We start from the raw sequence: 12,665 nt of genomic DNA on the forward strand, positions 1-12,665 counted from the left end.
ACCATTTTTAGAAGGCAGTTTGTGTTTTGTCTTGACCTTCTGCAGATCAAAATAATTTCAAATTTGGTGGCTTTGTAATTCCACTAACCATAAAACTGGTTTTATTTTTTTTTACTCACACACAGTAACTAATACTGTAAGGCACAAAATTTGAAAGTAGTGCTGGATAATATATAGTATCGTTAATAGATTCTCCTGTCTTCAGTGCCAGACTTTGATACAAGGTGATGTTGTGTGCAGAGCTTAAAAAAAGGTCAGTTTAGTTGTATCTGAAGGAGCCCTCATGTCAGACTGTTTTAGTGTGGAACTAATTAAACTCTCAAAGCAGTAACTTACAAATTATCTTTTAATCACACTTAACATTGGCCATGTGGATTTGTGTAAGCACAGTTAACATACTTATTTAGATAAAGCCTGATGAGAGGTTTCTCTGCCACCAGATTTCTATCCCTGTTTTGTAAGGGAGTATCTGAGCTGTGATTCAGAGGAAGATTGACTGGATCAGGCTATGGCAGAGCAAGAGTCTTGAGCAGCATCAGTTCTGAGCCTTGTTTCAGCCCAGTTTAATCTCAGTTACAGTCTGATGCTTTATTGGTGGCAGGAAGTGTAAATCTAAAAGAAAAGGTAAGTGGATGTTGAGGACTTCCCAAACTGTGGTTGTGTTGGGAAGCACAGGTAGTAGGCACTGGAGTATTTTCTACTTTGCTCTCCTTCAGGCCTGTTCAAAGCAGTGACTGTACCAAACGGTGCTGTGAGCATCAGCCCTGCAGTAGCTGGAAAGGAAGGCACAGTGGAGCTGTCTTCTGTGTGCTGAGAGGTCTGCCCTTAGTACTTGTCTCTGCCAGCTGTCTCTCTGCTCTCTTAAGTACATGGTTCAGGTTCATGGCTGTACTCAGAAGGAGCTTGTGGAGCAGATCTGGCAGGAGTTTCCTTTGCCTGACTTCTGCCTGGGAAGCTCTAGGGTAAAAGATAGGCAAAAGAGTGGTTTGCTGAGGTGTGAGTCACTATAGTGACTTCTTATTTTCAGTTCCCTGTTGGATGCCTTAGGAATCTTACCCTTATAAGAGGAAAATCTTACTTGCTACTTGGGGAATGGTGAAGGGTGGTTTTAATCTGTAACTGGAACATATGTACTCTTTGGTTCATCAGTACTTCCTAAAATGTGAAGGTTTCTTGCCTAGATTTTCAGCTGGTGCAGATGGCTTAGTGTTTCTTGGGAGCAGTATCGAGCTATGTGGCTTGTCCTCTGTGCTGGTCTACCTCTGTACGTCTCCTCCTCATAGTGGATGCAGATGTGGTTTGAGTATGTGAAGAGTGAGAGGCTGGGGGTTCTGAAAAAAGGCAGCAGCAGCAAGCGCGTGATGGGCCACCAACCATGACATGCTCTCTGCTCAAAGAGTGTCATGAAAGGAGGTGGTGAGGGCTGCAAGCTGAGGCCTATACAAAATGTTTGCAGTGGGTAAATTCATGGTTTTAGCCCATGATTTAAGGTTTACATACTGAAAAAAGAGCAATACTGAGCTTGGCTGTGGTGGTTTCCTATGTGAATATCAGTTGTACATTTTTTGTTTGTTGTGTCAATGCTAACATGAGTCTCCAAGCTACTCAGTTAAGTTGATGTTTCTGTCATTAGCATTTAGAATGATGGATGATACTTTCTTTTGCCATCAAGAGTAGGTGCAGAAGGATATATAGAGAATATGGAGAAATATGACATTAAACCAGGATGCAGTAATGTTACAGGAGAGGAAACCTCTCATCTGTTGCCAGAGGCTCTCAAGTGCAGTGCTGTAGGTGCTGTCTGTGTGATAAAGATAGCTGTCAGCTGGATGGAACATTTTTGCTTTAAAAAAGAAAAGACTAATCTGTTTCTAAAAATTCTTAGGTGTTAATACTTATTTAAATCCAGCCCAAGTCAGTGCCTCTGAGCCAGCAGGGTCTGTGAGGTATTTTAAGAAATGCAGGGTTGGTACCTTCCTTGGGGAAGGCGCTGTTGAATCCGTCTTGTTCTAATAACAAACTTCTGTTTTTCTGATTTTAGGATACTTGTGAAAGATGGTGGATCGCTTGGCAAACAGTGAGGCAAACACTAGAAGAATAAGTATAGTGGAAAACTGCTTTGGAGCAGCTGGTCAACCCCTGACTATTCCTGGTCGCGTTCTGATTGGAGAGGGAGTACTAACAAAGCTGTGTAGGAAGAAGCCGAAAGCAAGGCAGTTTTTCCTGTTCAATGACATTCTTGTTTATGGCAATATAGTAATCCAGAAGAAGAAATACAATAAACAGCACATAATCCCACTGGAAAATGTCACTATTGATTCCATCCAGGATGAGGGAGACTTACGGAACGGGTGGCTTATCAAAACACCAACAAAGTCTTTTGCGGTTTATGCTGCCACCGCTACAGAGAAGTCTGAGTGGATGAACCACATTAATAAGTGTGTTTCTGATTTGCTTTCCAAAAGTGGGAAGACTCCTAGCAATGAACATGCAGCTGTCTGGGTACCAGACTCGGAAGCCACTGTGTGCATGCGCTGTCAGAAAGCAAAATTCACGCCCGTCAACCGTCGTCACCACTGTCGCAAGTGCGGCTTTGTCGTGTGCGGGCCTTGCTCTGAAAAGAGGTTTCTGCTCCCAAGCCAGTCCTCCAAGCCTGTACGGATTTGCGACTTCTGCTATGATCTTCTTTCTACAGGGGAGATGACTGCTTGCCAGTCCACTAGATCAGACTCCTACAGCCAGTCACCTAAATCATCTCTAAATGATGTATCTGATGATGATGAGGATGAAGACAGTAGCGACTGAGGACGAAATGTTTTTTTCCCATGTGTTGCAATTTGTTTCAAACCATATGGAGCTGCTTTTGGGGAAGTCTGTAGTGAGGTTCCTCAGAAAAAAAATCCTGTTCTAGCCATAAAATATGCCTTCAATTGCAATGTGCCTCAATCTATGAGTTCTCTAGACAATAGTTCTTTCACTTCTCTGCAGGGATAGGCTGTTGCAAATGTTATCAGAATATTTTCCAACTTCTTATACTTGAGTTGTGTCTAGGTTAGACTTCCGTGGAAGATTGGAGAATTAAATGTACTTTCTTAATTTAACAGCCCATACTTCCTAATGCTTCATATTGCTATGTTGTTAAGTGGGATTTTTTTTCCAGATATGGAGAGGAAAACTAAGCATGCATGGAACAGTGATGTTTCGGTTAATCCCGTAGACTATCTTGTGTTTATCTAACCATGGTATGTAATGAGTTTAAATGTGACATAACATACAATCTTAAATGTCACAAAACTTGGAAATTGTCTTGTTTTGCTCTTATTTATGACTTCCTATGCCAAGCAGTGCCTTGTACCAATTGTGCTGATTCAGGAAGAAACACATCTATTGTGTTGTCTGTATTTGCCTGATGCTGATATCTGAGAGATTGTTGGTGCTATTGAAAATAACTGCTGTGTTCAAAGTGGAGCTTTGACAAGGTCATAACTGTACCCAGTGGTGGGCGATGAAGACCCAAACCACATATCCTCACCTGTGCATGCAGACCCCAAGACTCCGTTGATTCCCACAGGCTGCAGCGGGGTTCTTCTAGCAGGAGTTGCATTGCAGGTCAGGATCTTGAGATGATAAGCTTAGGGTGGCTCTTCATGGGGATTTATGTATTTTATTTTCAGAGCAGTTTCTAAGTTTCAAATTTGCAAATGCGTTCTGAAATTTTAGCTGGGTGATAGAGCATTTGGATGTGATAGCCTATATATTTTTGGAAATAGCTCCCTAAAATAATACTAAATTGTTTCTTAAAACATTGAGGAGAGGATCAGGTTTCCCCCCATCCCCCAGGAATTTTATTAGCTTGTTTAGAAAGAGCCTCATTATTTTGAACAAAAAGCCTGCAAGTTTCCTTATAAAAATTGGCTTTCCTTTTTACACAGCTGATCTCAGGATAAATGTGAGATGCTTGTTATTTCATTCTAAATGTATACCCAGGACCAAGAAAGATGTATTTAAGAACTGTAATGAAGTCGGCAGTGAAGAAAATATCTGTGATAATACTCATTTTTATTTTTAATAAGTTCTTGTATACAGAAATGTCATGTTCCCGTATAAATGTCAAAGTTAGATTTGCAAAGATATGTTAACCCCCCAAATACTATGTTTCTATATTTTTTATAATGGTAGTGTCAATTTTGAAGCAGAAAAACCTCTTTGAAATAGTTGTATGAGTGTACAACTGACTTTATAAAAAGTTACACTTTTATATCTCTGAGTGACAATTTCTGCACTGTTTGCCTTGATTGGCAATAATTGGGTTAAATATTTATTGAATAAACAATCAATGCTGCATATTGCACTAGTCTCCCTTTCTGTATGCTATAAATCTCAGTCTATATATAAAAAAGAGCAGAGCACTTTGGAGCTGTAGCTGTCTGAGATTTCTGGTAGCTGAAGATGCACTTAGCATCTTTAGGGAGGCACTCTATATGAATAGTGTGCAGGACATCGCTTCAGGTGAAAACTGCATTAATATTTCTAGCATTTCTAGCTTGGGCAATTTCTAAAAGTAAGCTTTTTTTAAAAGCACTGAAAAGTACTTGATCTACTTTGAAATAAACATAAAAAGGGGAGAGCTAGGGACGAGGAAGACTGTAAAATTGCTGCAGAAGCAATAAACAATTGTATATACTGAAAAAGTAGCTGAAATGAGTAGTTACATTCACTTATTCCTTGAAAGATGAGGGAATGGTGACTTGCAGCAGGGGAAAACGGGCTGTTCTGAGAAGGCACTTCCAGTTAATAGTGCTTACTTTTTGTACCTCTCATTATTTATATTTCAGGAATGGAGACTTGTAAGCCTAAGTTTTTATACAGAATCAAAGTACAAACCTCTCTTATACATACCTTATGATGACTAACAGTTATTTTCTTCTGTGTGCAATTGTTTCTTAAGCTGTCAAATATTAACTTGTCTTGTTAAAGGGTCTATCTCTGTGTACTTTCCCTGTGTTTCTACATATTGTGCTTACTTTTCAGCACTTTGTAGGGGGTGGGAAGAGGGTTGCCAAGAGATCATATCCTATATTTTGCAGGATGTTCTTGTACCTACTTCAAATATCTTTTTATCTGTGAACGAAACTTGCACTGTGCCACACTGATCCCTGAAGCTGTAACCAAACCAACTTGTATGTGTGGGAGTTATCATCTGAAACTGATGTATGTGGTCCAGGCTTTTTGAAAAAGCATTAAAAAAGGTGTTTTATGGTATTACTCTTATCCCTCAGTGATATTAGTTTAAAACTTTGCAAAATGAACTTAACAGTGACTTCTCTTGTACTTAAATTCCTGAAAGGGCTCATTTCGTACTTTGTAATCTTGTTCTTTCAAATTATTTTATTTACAAATATACAGTGTAGCTTCAAGCCTATGTGTTTAATTTTCTTTAACTGTGGGCCTTCAAGGGTGACCAAATAGGGCAGCTGGTTTTTATCTCGCAAGTATTTTAGCACCAAATTTATTCACTGTCTGGAGGGATTAATAAACTGGGAGTGTGAGCATACACGAGGAGACTTAAGACCAAATTGGAAATAAATGTAGTTACGTATTTAGAAGCCACTTGCACAGTTTAGTATCTGTTTAAAACAAGGGTAACCAAGCGTGTTGTGGAGTTCGGCTTTTGTTGGAATAGTGTCAGCTGAGCCATTGGAAGAGACTGGAGGACCCTTCACACAGGGCAAGGTGTTGAGCAGCTCAGTCGCAGTGCTGCAGGTCTTGGCTCTGGGCCCTATCAAACCACCGCTGGAGACAAGACTTCTCATGGTACCAAACTGGAGGCTAACTTAGTACATTTCTTGGAACTTCTGTGCTCTTAAGATCTTAAAATAGTGATTAAATACGGTCAGTCTTGATGTATGTTGTACTTTTGTTGTTTGTAGTAGGCTTAACCTGCTTTTTTTTTTTTTTTTTACAAGCTTTCCGAATCTAATGGAATGAAACCAGCAGCAGTGTCTGCAATGTCTCTCTTGCAAGGCTCTGCACTCAGCTTCTGCTTTGTAGAAGATGCTATATTGGAGAAGTAAGTTCACATTTGCACACTCTTTACCAGTACTTTCTTTTGCTGGTAATATTAAAGGAAAGGGAAAAGTCTCTCTTCTGAAGGCTTAATTGAAACCTACTAATTTTAGCCTCTGCACCTAAACTGCCATTATCTTAAGATACAAATTAGACTGTTTTCTTTTCAGGCTTGATGCAGCTGAATTTCCTGTAGCTAATGAGTAATCGGTGAGGGTCAAGCACTGTTACTCAGTTTAAAATAAAGTTGAACAAAATGGGTGAGTGAATTAATGTGCATTGAGTTTGCAGCAGGGCATTTAAGGTCTCTTCTCTGATGTGCAGATTATGAAAATGACATGCAGAAAGGTTGTATTTATGTGGGGCTTTCCCCCAAGGGATATACTTTAACTAATCTCTTAATGCAAAGGAAACAGTGGTTATCAGAGTTGTTGATGTTCAGGTGGAAGCAGATTATGGCTTGTATTGTGATTTTTGTTTTCTTGTAATCCCTGAACCCATAGAAGAATGCCTATTTCTGTTAGCAGATACAGCCGGGAAGGAGCTGAAGTACTGATTTCTCCCATCCCCCCCAGCAGCAAATTATTGTAGTATGTATTAGAAGGTCTCTTGGCTGTTTCCTGCCTTTCATTTGATGAAATCTGAGCTACTTGTTTGTGCCTGCAGCCGGCCTCTTGCCAGCACTGGCTCCCGTGACTCATTGGGTAGCCAGCGTGCTTGCCGCGAAGAATCTCTGTTCTGTTCCCTTGCTGTGATGGAGTTTGGAGCTGATGGGGAGTGCAGCACAGCCATGAGGGCTCTGCTGTACAGTGACAGACAGCTGTACTGCACTGCATGGATCTGAGAATAGCATTGAGCTCAATCAGGAGTAAGAAATCTGAACCTCAGACTAGAGGTTCATTGTGCTCTAATTTACTTTGTCTGATGTACTACCTGTGCCCAGAGTGAGAATCAAAACCCTTCAAATGCACGGGGACATGTTTAGGATAAAAACTAACAATGTGAAGTGATTCATTTCTGCTCTGCTCCTGAAGGAGCAGGAGGCATTTCAGGGTCACTTAATGCATCTCACTGCTGTTATGCATGCCTAAGTGGAATAAGCTTTCCTGTGGAGTGAGATTAAAATCACAGAACCATAGAATAGTTAGGGTTGGAAAGGACCTTAAGATCATCTTGTTCCAACCCCCTGCCATGGGCAGGGCCACCTCACACTAAACCATGCCACCCAAGGCTTCGTCCAACCTGGCCTTGAACACCGCCAAGGATGGAGCATTCACAACCTCCCTGGGCAACCCATTCCAGTGCCTCACCACCCTCACAGTAAAGAATTTCTTCCTTACATCCAATCTAAACTTCCCCTGTTTAAGTTTTATCCCATTACCCCTTGTCCTATCACTACAGTCCCTAATGCAGAGTACCTCCCCAGCATCCCTATAGCCCCCCTTCAGATACTGGAAGGCTGCTTTTTCAAATATGATGGCCAGTGGCTTAGCAACTTCATTTGCCAGCTCCTTCAGGATCCACAGATGGATTTCATCTGGTCCCATGGACTTGTGTACGTTCAGGTTCTTAGGTCTCGAACCAGATCCTCTCCTACAGTGGGCCCAAAGTCTTCATTCTCACAGTCAATTGGACAATCATAAAACTAGCAGTTACTTGTATCTAGTATTGTGAGAAATTCTGTCTCAATTTAATTTCTGCAAGCATAAAAAGCTACCAGATAACAGCAACAGCAAAGCCTAAGGTGGTGCAAAGAGACCTGACCCATCCGACCTGTTCAGGGTCAGTCTCAGTTACACGGAGGGTAACTGGATTACATCTAAAAGAGGCCTTTAGGAATCCTTTTACACAAGATGATACCCCCAGCCTAAGTAGTGTTTAGGCAGAAAGCAAGAGCTTGTTTTATTCAGATGTTCTGAGGCCTAATGTTAATGAGTTCAAGGCCCTAAATACTGTTATGGTCAGGTCTTCAGGAGTGTCTGTTGACTTTACTTAGGTAGGCTTTTTTGCTGAGGAAGCAGATGTGGTCAGCTCTATTACAGGTGTGGGTGTTTGCTAGAAATTCATTTTAGCTTCTGGGTAGTCCTCCTATTTAGATTTTTCTGTCCAAAAGCTATTGCATGTGTGCAAATTCAGTTGTTAGTCTGCGCTGTAGTAAGAGTTAGGGCTTTGTTGGCTGTTGTTTATAGAGTCTGGTAAAGTGCTGTTGAGCACTTCTAACCTGTGAGGTTGTAATGGGTTTGTATAATAGCAGCAGCCTTGGAGAAAGCTGTCGAGCAGTGAAGAAGAGGGACCTGTTTGGTCTGATTGTAATAGCAGTCAGTTCCTTTTACCTGTTTGCCCTGATCCAGGCCTGTGGTGTCTCTTCAGAATGCCAGCTCCGCTGTGAGCTTGGCCACCTGCTTCCGTATATAGGAGTATACAGGTAAAGTAATTTCCTTCCTTCCCCATCTGGCTTGCTTCATACTTACTTTGTCAGGGTATTACCCTGGGAGATAAGATATTAACCGAGGGCTGAGCCTGTCCCTCCTGCCCGACAGGGATGATGTGAGCATTGTTGCGGTGTCATGATGGGTTGTGGGATGTGTACTCTGTGCCAGGAATAAAGAAGACAACAGAATCAACTGCTGTACTGGGAAAACAAACACGTTAGTAAATTAACGCTGTGTGGAAAGAAAGACCTGGCCTCTCAGCCTGTTGTTAGCACACACAGTGCTGTGGAGTTTCCTGCCAGATGCAGAAGGCAAGGCAAGCAGCTTCAGTGAGAATAGGCTTTGGAGGGCCTGTGATCTGCTCTGAGGTTTTCTTCTGAAGCTAAAGTTACTATAAAAAACCCCAAAACAGACTACCAAAGAGATAGTCTGTAACAGGTCTGTAGCAATATTACTTGTGTGCATCTGACCTATATAACTTGGCATTTTGAGTGCAGGAGTCTTAAAGTTTGGAAGGACCAACCTGGCTTTTAAACAAGGTAGTTGTGCAATGTTTTTAACAGCACTGAAACAGTAGCATGCAACAGGAATGAGCATGAAAAAGCCGATTTTGAAAACAATTCTTTTCAGGCTTACCTATCACCCTTTGTTTCAACAATTTGGGAAGGAAAAACAGTGTCACTGGTCAGTGTGTATAAGTTAACACTGAGAACTGCAAAGTGTGGTCCTTAGTAGCAGCAAACCCCAAGGCTCCTTTGGTGTAGTTTGGAGACCAGTAACTTCCTGCCATGCTGCCTGAAAACTGTACATGGTATATGAAGGAACGATGCCTTGTCTGACAGGCCCCATTCCTGTCATCCTTGAATGAGGTGCCCGGTGCTCTTGGCTGCTATATGGCAGCTTTTCAGAAGTGCTGGGAGCTCTCTTGCTGCCCGACTGTGTCTCTGCAAACCCCACCTGAGTGGCCCAGGTAGCTGGGAGGTGGTGAAGGGGTGTGGGGAGGATCACCCTGGGGTACAGATGGGCTCGGGTGAAGTTTGCAGTTGGTTAGCAAAGTACAGAGACTGCTCGTAGTGGCAAGCGTCAGCATGTCTGGTGCGTGTCACCTGGCTTTGGTCAGGGAGGTGGGGCTTGGCTCAATACCTGGTGCTGAGGATGCTGCCTCAGAAGCTTTATCTGCAGTTTCTGTCTTGGATCCAGCGCTCTTTGGCAGTACCTGTGTTGAGAGGCTCTTTCGTTTGTGTCAGGAGAGCGTCAGAGGTGCGTGCAGTTGTCCTCATGCTTTGGAAGCGTTGATGCCCAGCGTGCAGGTGACTAGTGCCTGAGGCCAGCTTCTGCTGCTGCCGGTTTTGTGGCTGATGCTGTTCATTACAACATGCGGCAACCTTAGCAGGGCTGAAAGGGAGCTTGCTGGTCCCTAGAATGTATATAATGCAGTTGCCTGCAGTGGCAAGGGACCAACAGTGCAACACTAGGTTCCCTCTGCTCCTCTGTCCTGTGGGCTGTCAGACCAGTGATGTGAGGCCAGCACTGACCTGACTCCTTGGCTGTAGAAAAATCTGTGAGCTCTTCTCTCAGTCTTGCTGTACTTGTGTAAACTGGGAGGGAAGGAAGACAGACAGTGCCTGCCTGCTGTGTGAAGTCACGGGCTGGCTGGTGCTGGCAGGACCTCTGGAGGTCATCCTGTCCACCCCCTCTGCTCAAGTAAGGCCACCTAGAGCTGGTTGCCCAGGACTGTGTCCAAGTGGCTTTCAAATATTTCCAAGGATGGAGAATCCACGGTCTCTCTGGGCAACCTGAGCCAGGGTATGGCACCCTCACAGTGAAAATGTGTTCCCTGATGTTCAGAGGGAGCCTCCTGTGTTTCAGCATGTGCCTGTTGCCTCTGGTCCTGGCACTAAGCATCATAGAAGAGATTCTGGCTCCATCCTCTTTGTACCTTCCCTTCAGGTGCATCACGCATTGATGAGGCCCCTCTCAAGCCTGTTATTCTTCAGGCTGAACATTCCCAGCTGTCAGCCTGTCCTTGCAGGAGAGATGCTGCAGTCCATTAATCACCCTTGTGGGCCTTCACTGTGTCTCTCCAGTATGTCTGCATTTTTCTTGTACTGGGAAGCCCAGAACTGGATGCAGTACTCCAGGTGTGGCATCACCAGTGCTGAGTATAGGAGAAGGGTCACCTGCTAGCAATAGTCTCCCTCATGCAGCTAGGGATATTGTTAAACTTCTTTGCTGCAAGGTCGTATTTCTGCCTCATGTAAGTTGGATCATGAAGAGCTGCTTTATGTCTATAAACTGCTGGTAACTTGAATCTTTATTTCAGTTTTGTTGGTGTCCCCATGTTGTTGCATTCCGCTTTTTCCTACAAAACAAGAAAGAATGAGAAAGTTTTATTTTTTATGGTTCTGGGAAGATGGAGGTGGTATTCTCTTTATTTTCACTCAGGTTTTTCACACAGAGATGTTTCCTTCCCCCAGCTGCCATCCCTTTGCTCTGCCATGCATTCTTACCCGTACTGTGTTTCTTTCTAGGTGAGAGACTGTTATCCAACCTTCTAAATACTCTTCTGTTTTCTAGCAGAAGTGCTGACATCAGTTCAGTCTGGCCTTGCCAGCATAGTGCAATGATTTGATTTGCTCCAGCCTGGATTTCATGCACCAAACACCTTGGCATGGGCTGCTGTGTTTGGGATGGTTGTGTCCCAGATGACGCATGGTTTCTGATGTGTCTTGCCCCACCTATGGGTCTTCCTATGACTAAAATAGCACATCTGTGGGTCTTGGTACCATGACAGCTTATGGGAGTGGGAAGAGGACTTCCCTCACCTGAATGTGTTTGTCCTTAATGCCTAAAGCAGTTTAATGCAGGGAGCTTAGTGAGGTAACCATAACCCTCCAGGCCTGGCTTCCAACCACCCAGAAGCTGTGGAGAGGATGTGGTGCTCAGAGCAAGGAGCCAGGATGGGCATTGCCTCAGTGTTGAGCACTCTGGCCTGGAGAGGATGTGTGTTGTGGTGCAGGGTGCAGCATCACCCCGCTCGCGGGCAGGGAGGCCAGGGAGTGGGAGCCACGCTTCTCCCACAGGGCTGCACGGCCCTGCATCCCTGCCCAGATAAGGGCTCCTTTGTTGCTTCACTGTGTGTAAATGCCCAGACCTGCCTTCTCTAGCAAGTTTGGAAGAGAAAAGGGCAGATACAGGAGAAGGGGAGATGAGTCATGAAACAACTGGTTCAGGGCAGTTGGGAGAAGCTGAGGGCATGGTTTGGAGTTGTTGGTGTGCTTCTTGCCTTGTGGATCCCTTTCTCCACAGTGTGCAGTTTCTTTCTCTTGTCCATCAGAGACCTGGTGACCAGGTCCAACCTCCCATTTCTCACAGGAGCAGCACCTCACCTATCTCAGGTGCAGGGAGGACAGGGCTGGGGATCTGGTTGCAAGTCCATGCCCCCCATAGTGTACTTGTGCACTGAGAGTGCCCTCAACACTGCTGTGGCTCCAGGAAAGTTACACCAGGCTCCTCTTCGTGTTAGTCCTCCACTGTACAGGGTGCATGACCTGTACAACAGTGCTATCTGGACAGTAAGAGCTGCATTTCATGGGTATCGAGTTTTGGGGAGTGAGCTTAAAGTGAACTGTTAGTGATCAAGCAACTAGGGCTGTCTTTATGCATGGACAAGTCAAAGCAGAATTAGATGCACGTTTTGCATGTAATGGCACGGGGGTACCTAAACCAAGGTTAATACTAAAGCAGTGCTGCAGATGGGATTTTCCTCTTGTAATTTGTGTAACTGCTTGTTCTTGGAGTTGCAGAGGCCATGGGGGGAAGGATGCTTTCCCAGGCTGTGCTGGCTGCTGGTGGCTGTCACGGCTTTGTTAGCAGGGCAATGTGAGGTGCAGCTTATGCTCTGCAAAGCTGTAAATGGTCTAAATCCCCCTTGCATCAGAAGCTCCCTGCCCCTGACTACATCCGCCTGGTTCAGCTGCATGGCAGCGGCTGTGTCCCTGGGCTGAGCATGGGCCATTCCCAAGGACATGGCTGGGATCGAGTGGAGCCTTGTTCACAGTGCAGTGTGCAATGCAGCCTTCAACGAACTTCTTCAGTGCCTTCAGAAACACTCCTCAGACCTTTAAGTTCCCTGCTCTGCCCAGATTCATTCACCTTATTGAAGAT

At 44.1% G+C, this 12,665-nt stretch overlaps 1 protein-coding gene across 4 annotated transcripts in view; it reads left to right on the forward strand.

Annotated features, from left to right (window-relative positions):
• The window catches only part of PLEKHF2 (pleckstrin homology and FYVE domain containing 2), a 41,937-nt gene extending 36,517 nt beyond the window's left edge, over positions 1-5,420 (forward strand). For all 4 annotated transcript variants that reach the window (XM_080610408.1, XM_080610406.1, XM_080610405.1 and 1 more), the window contains exon 2: positions 2,042-5,420. In XM_080610408.1, the coding sequence (XP_080466534.1) occupies positions 2,056-2,805 (750 nt within the window). In that variant the 5' untranslated portion in view covers positions 2,042-2,055 and the 3' untranslated portion in view covers positions 2,806-5,420. The remainder of the gene's footprint in view (positions 1-2,041) is intronic.
• The last annotated feature ends 7,245 nt before the right edge of the window (positions 5,421-12,665 follow it).

Source organism: Psittacula echo, assembly GCF_963264785.1.
Source record: "Psittacula echo genome assembly, chromosome: 2".
Lineage (NCBI taxonomy): Eukaryota > Metazoa > Chordata > Aves > Psittaciformes > Psittacidae > Psittacula > Psittacula echo.